Source organism: Coniophora puteana (assembly GCF_000271625.1).
Source record: "Coniophora puteana RWD-64-598 SS2 unplaced genomic scaffold CONPUscaffold_5, whole genome shotgun sequence".
Lineage (NCBI taxonomy): Eukaryota > Fungi > Basidiomycota > Agaricomycetes > Boletales > Coniophoraceae > Coniophora > Coniophora puteana.
In genome coordinates, this window is record NW_006913057.1 from 2,374,612 (window position 1) to 2,387,533 (window position 12,922).

At 54.4% G+C, this 12,922-nt stretch overlaps 5 protein-coding genes across 5 annotated transcripts; 2 read left to right on the forward strand and 3 right to left on the reverse strand.

The window, feature by feature from the left end:
- Window positions 1-50: 50 nt before the first annotated feature.
- CONPUDRAFT_81942 (uncharacterized protein) lies at window positions 51-3,955 on the reverse strand. The gene is made up of 4 exons (XM_007769596.1): window positions 3,752-3,955; window positions 3,253-3,694; window positions 364-3,200; window positions 51-307 (listed from the first exon to the last, which is right to left on the reverse strand). Exons 1-3 carry the CDS (start codon window positions 3,818-3,820, stop codon window positions 745-747), a joined length of 2,967 nt encoding a protein of 988 aa, XP_007767786.1. The 5' UTR covers window positions 3,821-3,955; the 3' UTR covers window positions 51-307; window positions 364-744.
- Window positions 3,956-4,093: 138 nt separating this feature from the next.
- CONPUDRAFT_81953 (Isochorismatase hydrolase) lies at window positions 4,094-5,155 on the forward strand. The gene is made up of 6 exons (XM_007769605.1): window positions 4,094-4,242; window positions 4,300-4,364; window positions 4,427-4,469; window positions 4,529-4,686; window positions 4,738-4,915; window positions 4,992-5,155. The coding sequence occupies exons 1-6, from the start codon at window positions 4,173-4,175 to the stop codon at window positions 5,099-5,101; spliced, it is 624 nt and encodes a 207-aa protein (XP_007767795.1). The 5' UTR covers window positions 4,094-4,172; the 3' UTR covers window positions 5,102-5,155.
- Window positions 5,156-5,272: 117 nt separating this feature from the next.
- On the reverse strand, window positions 5,273-6,552 carry CONPUDRAFT_81956 (defender against death DAD protein). Its single transcript, XM_007769609.1, has 7 exons — window positions 6,276-6,552; window positions 6,120-6,218; window positions 5,763-6,068; window positions 5,672-5,709; window positions 5,588-5,614; window positions 5,501-5,538; window positions 5,273-5,450 (listed from the first exon to the last, which is right to left on the reverse strand). The coding sequence occupies exons 1-3, from the start codon at window positions 6,476-6,478 to the stop codon at window positions 6,002-6,004; spliced, it is 369 nt and encodes a 122-aa protein (XP_007767799.1). The 5' UTR covers window positions 6,479-6,552; the 3' UTR covers window positions 5,273-5,450; window positions 5,501-5,538; window positions 5,588-5,614; window positions 5,672-5,709; window positions 5,763-6,001.
- A 652-nt stretch (window positions 6,553-7,204) lies between these two features.
- On the reverse strand, window positions 7,205-10,061 carry CONPUDRAFT_136966 (clathrin adaptor mu subunit). The gene is made up of 11 exons (XM_007769933.1): window positions 9,904-10,061; window positions 9,640-9,854; window positions 9,425-9,537; window positions 9,182-9,335; window positions 8,989-9,118; window positions 8,871-8,932; window positions 8,750-8,822; window positions 8,539-8,699; window positions 8,308-8,486; window positions 8,186-8,256; window positions 7,205-8,137 (listed from the first exon to the last, which is right to left on the reverse strand). The coding sequence occupies exons 1-11, from the start codon at window positions 9,939-9,941 to the stop codon at window positions 7,972-7,974; spliced, it is 1,362 nt and encodes a 453-aa protein (XP_007768123.1). The 5' UTR covers window positions 9,942-10,061; the 3' UTR covers window positions 7,205-7,971.
- A 364-nt stretch (window positions 10,062-10,425) lies between these two features.
- CONPUDRAFT_123456 (hexokinase) lies at window positions 10,426-12,886 on the forward strand. The gene is made up of 9 exons (XM_007769934.1): window positions 10,426-10,641; window positions 10,692-10,733; window positions 10,791-10,826; window positions 10,877-10,983; window positions 11,041-11,333; window positions 11,395-11,583; window positions 11,631-12,157; window positions 12,260-12,381; window positions 12,511-12,886. The coding sequence occupies exons 1-9, from the start codon at window positions 10,487-10,489 to the stop codon at window positions 12,648-12,650; spliced, it is 1,611 nt and encodes a 536-aa protein (XP_007768124.1). The 5' UTR covers window positions 10,426-10,486; the 3' UTR covers window positions 12,651-12,886.
- The last annotated feature ends 36 nt before the right edge of the window (window positions 12,887-12,922 follow it).

Here is a 12,922-nt window from a genome sequence, read left to right on the forward strand (position 1 = left end):
GCAACAAGCCGAAGCGTCGTCAGTTTTGACTACATACACACTTGCGCCCTCGCAGCTCACATTGATAGATGTAGAGGAAACAGGACATATGCATGAATTGGGAGTTACGGGCATGACCAAGAAATGTCCATAAGTGTTCTTGTCAAGAAACGTACGTGCGTGCGGTATAAATACAGGAAACACAAGTCACGCCGTAGCATGTAAAATGCTGACTGCCACAGGCAGTTTGAAGACATCCAAAACAAAAACTATAGACTAAGCCAATCGCGGGCAATATCACAGCCAAAACGGCGGAACAACAGTTCAACTGCCGTGCAAAGTCAGTAATCTGGACGAGCCACCGAAGGAGGCGGGCGCTCTCACCTCACATGTACAGCATATCTGAACTGTCGTCCTGATATACACCGACATCTAGCTTGTTCTGAGCCATCTGCCCTTCATCCTGTAGACGTTGTCTGAGCCTTTCCAACTGTTTCTCTCGAGAGGTGTATTTACTAGTTGTTGCTCTCGTGAGGCTATTGTGCCCACCATACCCGCTTGACTCCGCGGTACGGGCAGGCAGTTGGCTGGGGTCAGTAGGGGCATCCTGTGCCGCCCACGACAGAGGGATGAAGCTTGAGAATTTTTGCAAGTTGAATCGTGTGGATAAAGGTGAAGACATGAAAGAAGAAAAGGTTGAAATAGGCGGTTCGGGGTATTCACATCGATCGAGTCGGTTCCCCAAAGGGGAGGGAAGGGTGTCCATCATCGCCGGGTTGTGGCCAATTGGTGCCGTTCGCGAAGCAGAGCCGCAGGCAGCTGACGAAAGGACTGTGAAATGAGAGAAAATGAGTCAGGTGCATTCACGCGTGGCTTAGGCAAAGGCTTAGAGGTCGAACCATTGTTGGTACCTGCCGTTGACACCTTGCCGGAGATTCTCGGAAGCTTTGATGGTGTCGCCAGTTGCGGAATACGAGATGGAGGGGAAGCAAAAGATCTGCTTGAAGGACCTGTAGGTACCCTTGAGGCGCTGGGCGGAGTGGTAGTCGAGGAGAATGACCACGAATTTACTGCCCGAGGAATAGACGAAGGAGAAGGGGCACGCAAGACGTGAGGTTGGCGAGTCGGAGTGGAGGGCGAATCCTCCATTTCTGGAAGCATCGACTCGGGCTCCTCTTGTGCGTTGTCGTCTGGCGTTGGGATCATGGCATGCTCGTAGGCGGGATAATCAAAATACGAAGTATCATCGTCATCGACGGAAGGAGTGACGCAGAAGACAGGTGGGGGTGGGTTGAACGTGAACTTGATACCGCCCTCCACTTCCTCACCGTGGAAAGTCAACTCGTCCTCGTCAATATCTCCCGGATTGGCAATGACAACCGATGGTGGACGACCGTCAACCGTACCAACGTGCGCAGGGATGATGAAGGGCAGTTCGTCGTCATCACAAGCGTGCTGACCGAACGACGAAGCAAAAAGGCCCTTTCCGCCATCGTCACCAAACATGTCGAGAGGAGAGTTGTCGGAGTCATCCAGACAGCCAAAGAAATGATCGACCTCGTCGGCTTGTTCAACTTCAACCGCTTTACCCCTAGGGAAAGTCCATGTCTTGGACAAAGAGCCCTGAACGACATGGGAGGGCCGTGAGGGAGTCTGAAGAAAGCGGGTGGACAACTCATCCTCGGAGCCGATTGATGAACCATCGGGGCTCTGGAAGCTCATGTCGGTGTCGTCCTCGTCTTCATAGCCAACGAGAGCATCTTCGTCTGAGTCTGCCTCTTCATCCTCTTCAGTGACCGAGTTCAAAGTGGTTTCAGCCTTCATGAAGGTGTCATCCACCGACTCCACGTCTGTAGTGGAGCTTTCTGAATCTATGGATTGGAAGCCTCGGAAACGGAACGAACCCTGAAACGGAGCGCGCGCGACCTTGGGGGTTGGGCCCATGCCAACGTCCTCGAGCATTTTCTCCAGCTCAATGCGCCGGGCCCGTTCTTGATCCAACGAAGCACGTAGGTTGTCGACTTCACCCATGATGAAGTCCGCATCCTGCAATCGGGCCTGCAGTGCGCCCACATCGAACCTAAGATCGTCGCGCTCTTTTTCGACCAGGGCAGCTTTTTCCATTGTTTGCCGGAGTTCGTTGGTCTTCTCTACGAGCAACTTGTCCACACCGGCTTTCTCCATCTCAAGCAAGCCAAGACGAGACCTGGCAACCCAAGCATCCCGGCGCTCCTGTTCTATGCGCTTGGTGAGGAGACTAGCGTGCTGGTTGGCATCCGCAACGCGAGTTCGCCACCCCTCAACGTCTCGTTTGAGCTCATCTCTCTCCGCCTTAAGATCGGCAACAACCTGCAGCAGCTCGGCACTGGGTTCTGACGGCGTCAAAGATGCATCGGACGCAAGGGAGATAGGACGAGAGGCTGGCGACCGAGAACGTGTACGAAGCGCACGCTCAAGGTCAGAAATACGCGCCAAGAGCAGATTGTGAGACTTGAATAAAAAATGCTGCTCTGCTGCAGAGAGAGGCTGTGGAGCGGAGGACTCGGAGTCGAGCGCGGTCGAAAACTTGCGCTCGGTGGGGGTCAGCTCTGGAGTTGGAAGAGCCACCAGATCGCGAGACGTTGAGTCGTTAGAGTGCTTGTAGCCAATGCTGCTGCGCCTCTTGAGGGAGACATCAGAAGGATCCGCCTGTGAATCAAGCGAAGGGCGGCGGACTGGAGAGCTAGCGAAGGCAGCCATACATCCATCATTTGAAAGTGGGTTCGTGACAATCGTGAAGCGATCGGGTGAGGCGGAGTGAGGCATACCATTCGACCCGGAAGAAGAACCCAAAGTCCGCGACCGCAGGACAGGTGGGCGAGGGCTGGGCGTCTGGGTGGGAGTGGGGAGGCAGCTCGGCGCAGACTGAACTGTGTTGGAGGCAACCAGGGAGAGGGGTCGCAAGTTCAGGCTCGCTGGCCGGGGTCGTGAGGCAGGCTTAGGCAAAGAGATTGGCTCCAGAGACAGTGGAGCAATGAAGGCGGGAGTGTACTCTTCAACTTCCTTCTCTTGCTCGTCCACATCCTCTTCTTCTTCTTCCTCTTCCTCTAGCAACGTTCCCAGCTGATCCATGGAAGAGGTCGACGTCATGAACTTGAAAGAGTCGCGCTTGCCAGAAGTAGCGCCGAGCCCATTGGAAAACCCGCCAAGGCTTGATGCAGGGGCGTATGAAGGCTTGGGGGCTACAAAGCATGCGATAAGACAAAGGGAGCTGCGGAGTGTGGGGAAACTTACGAAAGTCGGAAGCGCCTTTGGACAAACTAGGCGAATCAAGCTCGGGAATTTCCACCTTGGCAAATGATACGTCAGGCTTGCCCTCGAGGGCCCAGAGGGCGCGGCGGCGGATGGAATCCTTATCGCCAAAGTTGACATTGTCGTTCGAGTTCGAAAGGGGCAGGTCCGGGATGGAGACACCCATAAGCTCTGCCGACTCGCAGCGAGTGGAGACAGAAGACCGGCGTCGATGATGTGAGTTGGGGCGCTTGGGAGGAGAGTTTGATGGTACAGGGGGGAGTTGAGAGGGGACATCATTCATAGAAGGAGTCTGGGAGTGAGAAGGAAAAGTAAAAGAAGTAACAGAGTTGTTGCGAGAGCGAGAGCGCGCGTGTGAAGGGCGGCGAAGATGGGTGGCCTGGCTCGGAGGGGGAACGCCACCGCCAAACTTGAAGCTCTCGAACTGTTAGGCGATATCAGAGGGCCTTTAGGAAGTGATGGGACAGCGAAGTGAGCTCACCCTCTGGCGGGCGTCCGCCGTGGTGTTATCTTGGGGCAACATGGGAGAAACGTCAAAGTAAGAGTCCATAGTGCGGTCGCCTTGTTGGAAGGGGAGAAGGGGCTTAATAAAGATAAAGAGTGGACTGGTAAAGAGAGTGGGTGTAAGGAGAGGACGGAGCGCGTCTTGGACGACGTTCCGGGGGTGGACGAGGGTGAGTTGGCGATGGCGAGCAGCAGGGGCTGGTTCGAGTTTCCCCATCATCCATATTTACCCATTCGCTCGCGTTCAAACTCCGCCTCGTCCCCCGTCCATCAGCCGCTCTTCTCTCACGGCCTCGGTCGCTGACTGCGCCTGTCACCTTCGACAGCCTTCGCGCATGTGGGGAACTTGCCGGCCCTCATACATCATCCATAAGCACACATTCCGGCCGACATTCACCATGTCAAACCTCGTTCGCCTCATCCCAAGCCAGACCATCTTCTTCCTCTGTGACATACAGTCCCGCTTCAGTACGTTGCCAATCCACAAATCGGGTCAGCTCCCAGTTCGCTTGAAATGTCGCACAGAGGATGCTATCCACGCCTTCCCCGAGGTCGTCGCCATATCAAACAAGATGCTCAAGTTCGCAAAGGTCCGTCCACGCCACGGCGCCGTCGGCATTTCATGCCACGTTTTACATTCTCTGTCGATCAGGTTTTTGGTATACCCGTCATAGTGACCGAGCAACACCCGAAAGGTGATTGGATCACCCGCTCCGCTGATTCAATTTCGGGATAGATGTCTCTCCTCCGTCAGGTCTTGGCAATACCACTCCCGAAATCGACCTCAAGTCCCTCGGTTCTCTTCATCTGGCCACCGTCGAGAAGACGGTATTCTCGATGTTGACGCCGGAGGTCAAAGTATTGCTCGATTCTCGAAAGGACGTCCGCTCTATCGTCCTTTTCGGCGTTGAGGTAGACCTTCCCCCTCTCTCGTCGCATCATCTGCTCAGTGTCCTCGCTTAGTCTCACATCTGTGTCTTACAATCTGCTCTTGATCTGTTGCAAGCCGGCTATAATGTTCATGTCTTGGCTGACGGGGTCTCCAGCTGTAACAAGGAAGAAGTGCCTATTGCCCTCTCGAGGATCAGTCAAGCTGGCGGACACATCACCACTAGCGAAAGTGCCGCGTTCCAGCTCCAACGTATGTTGAGAATGGACTTCACCCACCGCACTAATTTCTCTCTCTTATGTGTGCTGAAATCGATTCAATCTTCCAGGCGATGCCAGCACATCGACTTTCAAGGCGTTCTCAAATATCATCAAAGAAGAGAAGGGGGCAACCATTCAAGCACTCGAAAAGCTGGCCTCTTATCGGAGTAATCTTTGATGTAGTTCCTAACATTCACCAATTTGTAGTTATCAGCTGTAACGCTATAAACTTCAGCAGCAATTTTATAAAGCTATGGACTGCATTGACAAGTACTCCAAGTGCCCGTGAGAAAGTACCCCTATCTCTCGGCGCGGAATTGTGTACGTGAGTGACTGGCGGAGGGTAGCAAGGACCTCGCGCCAGCAACCAACCTCCTCTCTACAACACCTTCCAAACAACTTCCATACCTGCTATCATCGACACTATATTGAACTCTAGCAATGTTTGGACGTCTCTTTCACTGGGGCATTGACGCTCTAATCATCAGCGCATTCCTTGCTGGCGTCCGACGATCGACTGGTCTCACGTATGACATACTATCGAGCACACATTGAACGCGAGCTAACCACCCTCTAGGCCGAAGCTAGCCACAGTCCCGAACAAAGACGTCCGACGTAAGTCATGTTACTGCTCTTTGTCAACTACGCTTAACAGTGAATCCAGAAATCCTGCGCTCGTATCTTGAATTCGGCAAGTTTCCATCCGACTCTGGTGTTCCCCCACTTCTAATGTGTATTTGGCTTCTAGGAGAGTATGCCTTTGACTTTGCCGTCGTTGTCATGGGTGTATGTTGCCACCTCTGTCCCACTCTCGTCCTGCATGCTCAGCATTCTTTCAGCGATCCGACTCCTTCGAGAGGAAGCCTTGAAGCTTAAAGCTTAAAGTCGCTGTTCAGGCTGAACCTGGTTCATTACACCACATCACCATTCCTTAGTTTCATTCCCTCATCTCGCACAACTCTACAACCTCCTCTCTCTCGACTGTATAATAATGGCGTCGTTTTATGGATGATGGAATCGAACGATTTGGATTTACACGAGTCGTGAGGTGCAAGGGATGGATTGGAGGCACAGCACTTCATCCCAGGAAGTTGTATACAAAGAAGTGCAGTACAATGGAACCCAGAGCGAAGTCGGCAAAGGCACTGCGGGGGTTGCATAAGGTGATGAACAGGAAACTGTTAGGCCGAGCGTACCGTTCTGGAGAGACGTCTTTGAATTCCGACCTGTTTTCAGGGTTAACCTGGGAGCGGAGAGACGCAGTCAGGACGAATTGGCCGATGCAACTCGAGAACCTGCCCCAAAAAGACACTTCAGCGAATATGGGGGTAACGTGCTTACACTCTGCTTACCCAGCCAAGAACGCGTTGAAGGGGAAGTTGGTGACCAGTACGCAGTAAACGAACTGGACGATGCCGGAGAGCATGATGAAGACGAGGAACGCGTCAATGAGCTTGAGGCGGTCTGGGGTCTGGTCGAGGTAGGAACCCCAGAGGGTCGTAACAGCACCGGAGACGTCCGAGTTGGCCTTTGCTGCTTGCTTCGGGCCTGCCATAGCTATTATGTGTAACGAGCGGGGGTGTTGCTGCTAGGCTTGGACGTGCGGACGTGGAAGTATGTAGGTGACGGTGAGAAGCGGCTCAAAAGCGGCCGAAGCTGCCAAATTGGAAAGCGCCCGTCAGTAGAACGCGTCCCGCGAAAAAAGTCACTCGTACCGGTACACCCGTCTCTGGTCCGCCCTCCCCTCGCACACTCCCTCCTCTGCCTCTCCCGCGTCGTCGTCTTGTTATGGTCCACGCAGGTCTTAGGTCGTCTGCTCCTCTTTTGGCTGGTGCAGTTGGTGCCGCAAGGCGTTCCGGACAGCGCGCCTTCAAGCGCTCTCTGCACACTCGCAAGGAGCTCCCGTACAAAATGGAGGATGGCCTGGGCAAGTTCATGACCCCCGAGACGCTGAAGACGGTTGCAGTCGAGTACCAGGATGGACTTCTTACGCGCCTCAACGAGCAAGTACGGAGTACGTGCTGTATTCGAGTAGAGTTGTTCAACTTGTTAACTCGCGTGCAGATACCGGCGTCGCCAATGCTTCCGTCGCTCAGACTGTCCTTGACACGGCCATGGCTCCCGACATGACCCTCGCGTACAGTTACGCCAGTCACGCACTCAACAACAGCTTCTTCCTCAACTGCCTTGTACGCGCTTTTCTCCCGCCTTTATCCTTTTCCCTCGCCTTTATTCTGACCACGCCCCCAAACTCTGCAGAAACCTCCCTCAGATGTCATCGACGAGGACGTCGAAGCCTCCAACCTGAACATGCGGATACGAGAAGAGTTCGGCGCCATCGACCACCTCAAGTCCCTCTTCTCCAGCACCGCTCTGGGCATGTCCGGCTCGGGCTACGTCTGGCTCGTGACCGACCCGCGCCGCAACCTCGCCGTCCTGCCGACCTTCGCCGCCGGCACGCTCCTCGTCCGCTCGCGCGCAGGCACGGACGACCCGCGCCTCGAGAACCCCATCCTCGGCGAAGAGCTTGGCTCCCGAGCCGCAGCGCCGTCGTCGTCGTCAGTCGGGTCTGCCGCAGGCGCAGCCCCGACATCCCCCGTCTCGGGTGTATCGCACCAGCCACCACCGCTGCACCCGTCCTCGCCCGCGCGCTCGATCTCGTCCGTGTCCAACATCTACGGCGCCACGCGCATGGCGGAGAGCGATTACGACTTCAAGAAGCTCGGCGACGTGCTCCTCCCGCTCCTCTGCCTGAGCGTGCACGAGCACTGCTGGCTGCGCGACTTTGGCGTGTGGGGCAAGGAGGCGTGGCTGCGCGAGTTCTGGAGCGTCGTCAACTGGGAGCAGATCTCGAAGCGCTTCGACGCGCTCACGCCCAGGCAGAGCTCGTTCGGACCCCGGTACTGATGTGCAGTACCGCGGAACGCTATGACTTTAGAGAGCACCGTACCTACCCTCATCCTCATCCCCGCCTGCAAACTCAATTCCGCCGCGCGTAGCGCTTTAGTCGTTCTAAAACGTATATATTCACTGCTTATAATCGACAGACTACCATCTCCACTCGATGGACCCCTTGCTTCGTCCACGAACGCCCTTGTACATCTTGTACGCTTCCGAGCTGAGACGAAGCTGATCCACTTTCAGGGCAGAGAAAGTATATGAGGGAATATCAAACTTGATGGAGTATGTGCGATCTGGTCGTGGGGTCTTCGACCTGAAGGGAATCAGCCACCAGAAAAGGAGCCACCCATTGGCCACTTACTTGGATGTCCAAGATCCCCGGAGCGACCAGCTCCCCGATGTGGTCAAGTTGGGTATCTCCCAGCGAAGGACCTGTGCATACACTATCAATATCAATTCGTTTGACGGTCAAAAATTGCGTACGTGTTTATGATGGTCGTACATCCAGGAGCCCTCCGCGCCTCCGACCGTACCAAGACCGGTACCGGAGCTGCTCGTGGAGCACTGTGCGCCTGTCGAGTCCTCTCCGAGGTAATGCTCGATTATGACGTTCTCCATAGGCTTTGTCGACAGTTTTGAGGAGATGGTGAGAGTGAATGAGCCTACAAGTCAAGATTTAGTAGCAACCGGTAGGGAAACGCAATTCTTGCCGACCTTCGTTCTCGTCGGTCGTAACGTTGGCTTTGAAAGCTATCGGTACCGGGACATTGCCCGACAATGCGCCATGAGGGGGACCGTACTGGTACTCAGCGATGACAAACTGTCCATCAGGCGGTACGAACGAGAAGACCTTGTCTCGAGACCATCGCTGCAGACTAGTTGGTGTCAGCATCAGCACCTTTGCCCAGCTGGTCAAACTACGAACCGAACACAAGGATGAAAAGCGCAGTTGGTCATCACAGTTGGATTCGTGAAAGTCATTGTCAGATCCGGCGTCCCTTCGCAAACGGTAAGGCAAAGAAAGATAACGAAGAGAAAGAACGTGCCTGACAGTTTAGCATTGCATTCAATCTTTCCCCATACTAAGCTCGACAGCGTAGCTCCATTCCTAGGTAGTTTAAAACCTGGGTGAACAAAGAGGGCTGGAGAAGAGTCGAACCTTACCGACCGATCGTAGCGCACATGTCCTCCACGACATCGAAAAGGATTTCATTGTGGTTGTGCCTTACGCCAGCCTTCCGCCATGGAATAGGCGAGGCAAATGCGGCCCCTGCACCGGCCCCTGCCAGCGAACCTGTATTCATGAAGACGCGGCGTTAGCAAATACAGGATTTAAAATGAATGTACAGATACGGACCTGCGCCAGTTCTACCAGAGGCCGGAGAAGGACCGGACGGAGCGATGGACGCTATTAGCTTTGTGATAAGAGACGGCGGAAGTACGATGTCCCGGAGGGCGTTGGGAGAGGTTGTGAGCGGATGCCCGGAAGAATCCAAGGTCTCTTCAAGGAGCTATACCGGGCGTTCAAACGATTGGATGATAACACCAGGCCAGTTGATGATCAGAAGAGTTGGCACATGCACGAAGAGGAAACGAATACCTGATATACAGTATCGAAGTTATCCTTCAGCGTGGCAGCATTGACCGTGCCGAAGTAGTCGACGAGGACATCGACGAACGCCTGGAGGAAAGCAAACGCCACGAGTGGATCGGCTTTTTGGGCACCGAATGAAGCAAGATCAGTTTCAGCGTGAGTGTGGAACGTATAAATCGGAACCTGTTAGCAAAGACCTTTGAATGGAATGAACGACTCACCATCGCGGCTGACGCTGGCCAAGATCCTCATCCCACCGACCTCGACGTGACAGCAGGCGCTGCCGCGGAGATCTCCAATGCCTGGTCCTACATAGATGACAGGGTCTACATCCTTTGCACGCGCGCACTTGCTAAGCTCAGTGTTGAGCGCATCTACATGCAAGATTGGGTAACCTGGCGGGTAGGACGTGTAGCCAGACTGTATGATAGGGCGCCTGGAAAGCGACAATCAGCTTTGTACACACTGTGCAGACAAACACTCACCCGGTTGAATCAAGGATGATGAGACCGTCGATGGCCATGGCGGTCTTGTGGTTGGGCACTTTCGGTATCCGGGGACGCGTTCTGGGTCGCGAGTGTGGGAATGTGGAAGTCGGAGATGTCGATCAGCATCCGACCAGGAACAGCTTCCCGGATATCCCGCAATTCGCCCGCCAAGCATGAATCCAGGAATACCCCATCGAAATAGGGAGAAATCGGGTAGACTAGACACAGCCTAATCGATGAAAGAGCGGGAGGTTGTCTGTCAGTAAGTCTTGGATGTACGCTATCTTGTGGCAAAAAATATTCGGAGAATTAAGCCAATGACACGACCGAACGTGGCGGGATCACTGACGTCGATACTGATACGTACTGAGCAGAGACGCGGAACCTGTCAGCGCGCCCGGTTGTGTGGAAGGGACAGCGACGCCGAGGTTTATATGACGTAGAAGCCATATCCGGAAGCTGCTATATCTGCTCCTGTCTCTCACTTCCTCATCACCACCTACCTTTCGCCCTTGCCAGCTCGCTCTTAACCCCGTCCGCGTCCACTCTAGGTATCGTCGCATCCTCCCTCTTCTTTGCCATGGCGGCCATCTTCTCCGACTCTCCGACACATCCTCTCGATGCTCTCAAGGACCACTTCACACTCCACGATCACCAGCTGCATGCTATCACCAAGACCTTCCTTTCCGAGGTCTCCGATGGTCTTTCAAAATATGGCCATCCCATGGCAATGATGTAACTTCACTTACCGTCGCTTTCCACTTCTGCGCTGATCGTTTGTTTAGTCCTACCTATGTCAAGGGCGTACCTAATGGCTCAGAAACCGGGTATGTGTCCTACATCCGTATGATCGTCACCGCTGACGCTCAAATATCATTGGCCAGAACTTTCCTTGCGCTCGATCTCGGGGGAACTAACCTGTGAGGGACCTATTGCACGGGCGCTGGCAGCTTGCGGACTGATTTCGTAGTCGTGTGTGCGAGGTCACTCTGCACGGAGATAAGACGTTTTCCATTCGCCAGCAGAAGTACAAAGTGTCCGAGGCACTCAAAACAGGCGAGGCAACAACACTGTTTGGTATGATCTGCTCTCCTTTCTGGCATGGTGAAACCTCGTAACACGTCCGACGTACAGACTACCTCGCGGACTCCGTCGACGCGTTCCTGACCGTGTCGCCCAAAGCGGAATCACCGAAGATTGATGGCTTTAGACATACCTCATTCAACGATTCCGATCCCCCGGCTGTTCCTCTCGCCCTCACCTTCTCTTTCCCAGTCGAGCAGACAGCCTTAGACTCCGGGTTTCTGCTCACGTGGACAAAGGGCTTCTCGGCCAAGAACGCGGTGGGCAAGGACGTCGTTAAGCTGTTGCAGGATGCATTCGATCGCAAGCACATACACGTCAAGTGTGTGGCCCTTGTCAATGACGTACGTACCTCTCATCCTACAGCTTGAGACGACGGATCATTGTTCACTAGCCTCTATCTAGACTGTAGGTGCATTGCTTTCGAGAGCATACAACACGGGCGGTTGCATGCTTGGTGCCATCTTTGGGACCGGAACGAACGGTGCCTACGTAGAAAGCGTTTCAAACATCACCAAGCTCGGGAAGCATCCTACGGCAGCAGCAGGAGGCATGATGATTGTCAACACGGAGTGGGGTGGCTTCAATAACTCGGTCGGTTACACACGTACTGTCTTGAGCGTCGCTCACGCCAGAGATAGCGGTCCGTGTTGCCTACGACGCCTTGGGACAACAAGCTTGATCGAGAATCGATAAACCCTCGCTTCCAAGCGTTCGAGAAGTTCATCTCGGGCATGTACCTAGGCGAGATCGCACGGAACGTCGTACTCTCCTTCATTGACGCAGCACCGAAACCTCTCCTGTTCACCGGCCGATCAACACCCATACTCAACAAGCAGTGGGCATTCGATACCGCTGTCCTGAGCGAAGTTGAGGAGGCGTGGACGGGCCTCGGGCGGTTTTCCGGCTCCTCGGAGAAGGACCAGCGACAGCGCGTACGCGGTGTGTTGCTACAGCGGTTTGAATTCGAATCAGACGACCTTGTCTCGCTGGAGGATGCCGCCACCGTCCGACAAATCTGTACACTGGTAGTGGACCGCGCGGCCCGCATGAGCGCATGTGCGGTCGCAGCCATACTCGTTCAAACAGGGCGGGCACGGCTAGGCGGCGAGGGAAAGGGCGAGCTGGTGGACAGCGGGGAGCGGATCGGCGTCGGCGTCGACGGAAGGTGCGTCTGCCGATCAAAGTTGTGCGCGATCCGGGACACAACTCACCGAGAATGCGCATTTTTCTGAATGGGTGTTATAAATCATGTATCACCTTTTGACAGTCTCGTGGAGTTCTACCCCAACTTCCAGAAGAAAATGCGCGATTCCATCCGTGTCCTCGTCGGCAGCGAGGTAGAGTCGCGCGTTGAGATCGGCATGGCGAAGGACGGCAGTGGAGCAGGAGGTGCGTTTGCCACCCCAATACGCCTCTCCCCTACAGGCCCTGTTGCCAGATGTTCATCTGCGCAATTCGATCACTGAACAATTTCGAAATTTCTGACCTTGCATCTGATTCTTTTTTTTCACTTCACAGCTGCACTGTGCGCGCTCATCGCGCAGAAGATGTCCGAGGGTGCCTCGCTTTCGGCTGGATACCACAACGACCCGCCGCCGCCCACCCGATCACGGACCGACGACGCAGCGTACCTGTCATCATTCAGGCTGAAACCATGATCACGAGTGTGACGATGGATTTCATCGACGTTGATAGCCGGGGCGAGGTATGGAAGGGATGGATCATGGGATTCAAGGGGATGGCATGATAGAGGAACGCTGCCCCGTGTTTTCGGCGGGGCGTTGCCATCGAAGAGTAGTCTAACTTTAAATGTTGTGCTACGATGGACGGTGTCGTGCCCAGCTCCGATCTTTTTATGTGTAATTATCTACTGTATCCTCTTATTGAAATCGTGACAAATTATGTAGAGGGATGATCTAACTTGACAATT

Bases quoted from the DNA above. Each gene is read 5' to 3' on its own strand.
- CONPUDRAFT_81953 (XM_007769605.1), top strand. From the start codon at position 4,173: ATGTCAAACCTCGTTCGCCTCATCCCAAGCCAGACCATCTTCTTCCTC. The intron at 4,243-4,299 runs GTACGTTGCCAA...AATGTCGCACAG, and splicing joins TGACATACAGTCCCGCTTCA to AGGATGCTATCCACGCCTTC. The intron at 4,916-4,991 runs GTATGTTGAGAA...TCAATCTTCCAG, and splicing joins TGCCGCGTTCCAGCTCCAAC to GCGATGCCAGCACATCGACT.
- CONPUDRAFT_136966 (XM_007769933.1), bottom strand. From the start codon at position 9,941: ATGGCCATCGACGGTCTCATCATCCTTGATTCAACCGG. The intron at 8,933-8,988 runs GTAAGGTTCGAC...TAAACTACCTAG, and splicing joins ATGTGCGCTACGATCGGTCG to GAATGGAGCTACGCTGTCGA. The intron at 8,700-8,749 runs GTTCGTAGTTTG...GACACCAACTAG, and splicing joins GCTTTTCATCCTTGTGTTCG to TCTGCAGCGATGGTCTCGAG.
- CONPUDRAFT_81942 (XM_007769596.1), bottom strand. From the start codon at position 3,820: ATGGACTCTTACTTTGACGTTTCTCCCATGTTGCCCCAAGATAACACC. The intron at 3,695-3,751 runs GTGAGCTCACTT...ATCGCCTAACAG, and splicing joins CGGCGGACGCCCGCCAGAGG to TTCGAGAGCTTCAAGTTTGG. The intron at 3,201-3,252 runs GTAAGTTTCCCC...CATGCTTTGTAG, and splicing joins CAAAGGCGCTTCCGACTTTC to CCCCCAAGCCTTCATACGCC.
- CONPUDRAFT_81956 (XM_007769609.1), bottom strand. From the start codon at position 6,478: ATGGCAGGCCCGAAGCAAGCAGCAAAGGCCAACTCGGACGTCTCCGGT. The intron at 6,219-6,275 runs GTAAGCAGAGTG...TTTTTGGGGCAG, and splicing joins TTCAACGCGTTCTTGGCTGG to GTTCTCGAGTTGCATCGGCC. The intron at 6,069-6,119 runs GTACGCTCGGCC...CAACCCCCGCAG, and splicing joins AAAGACGTCTCTCCAGAACG to TGCCTTTGCCGACTTCGCTC.
- CONPUDRAFT_123456 (XM_007769934.1), top strand. From the start codon at position 10,487: ATGGCGGCCATCTTCTCCGACTCTCCGACACATCCTCTCGATGCTCTC. The intron at 10,734-10,790 runs GTATGTGTCCTA...ATCATTGGCCAG, and splicing joins CCTAATGGCTCAGAAACCGG to AACTTTCCTTGCGCTCGATC. The intron at 12,382-12,510 runs GTGCGTTTGCCA...TTCACTTCACAG, and splicing joins GGACGGCAGTGGAGCAGGAG to CTGCACTGTGCGCGCTCATC.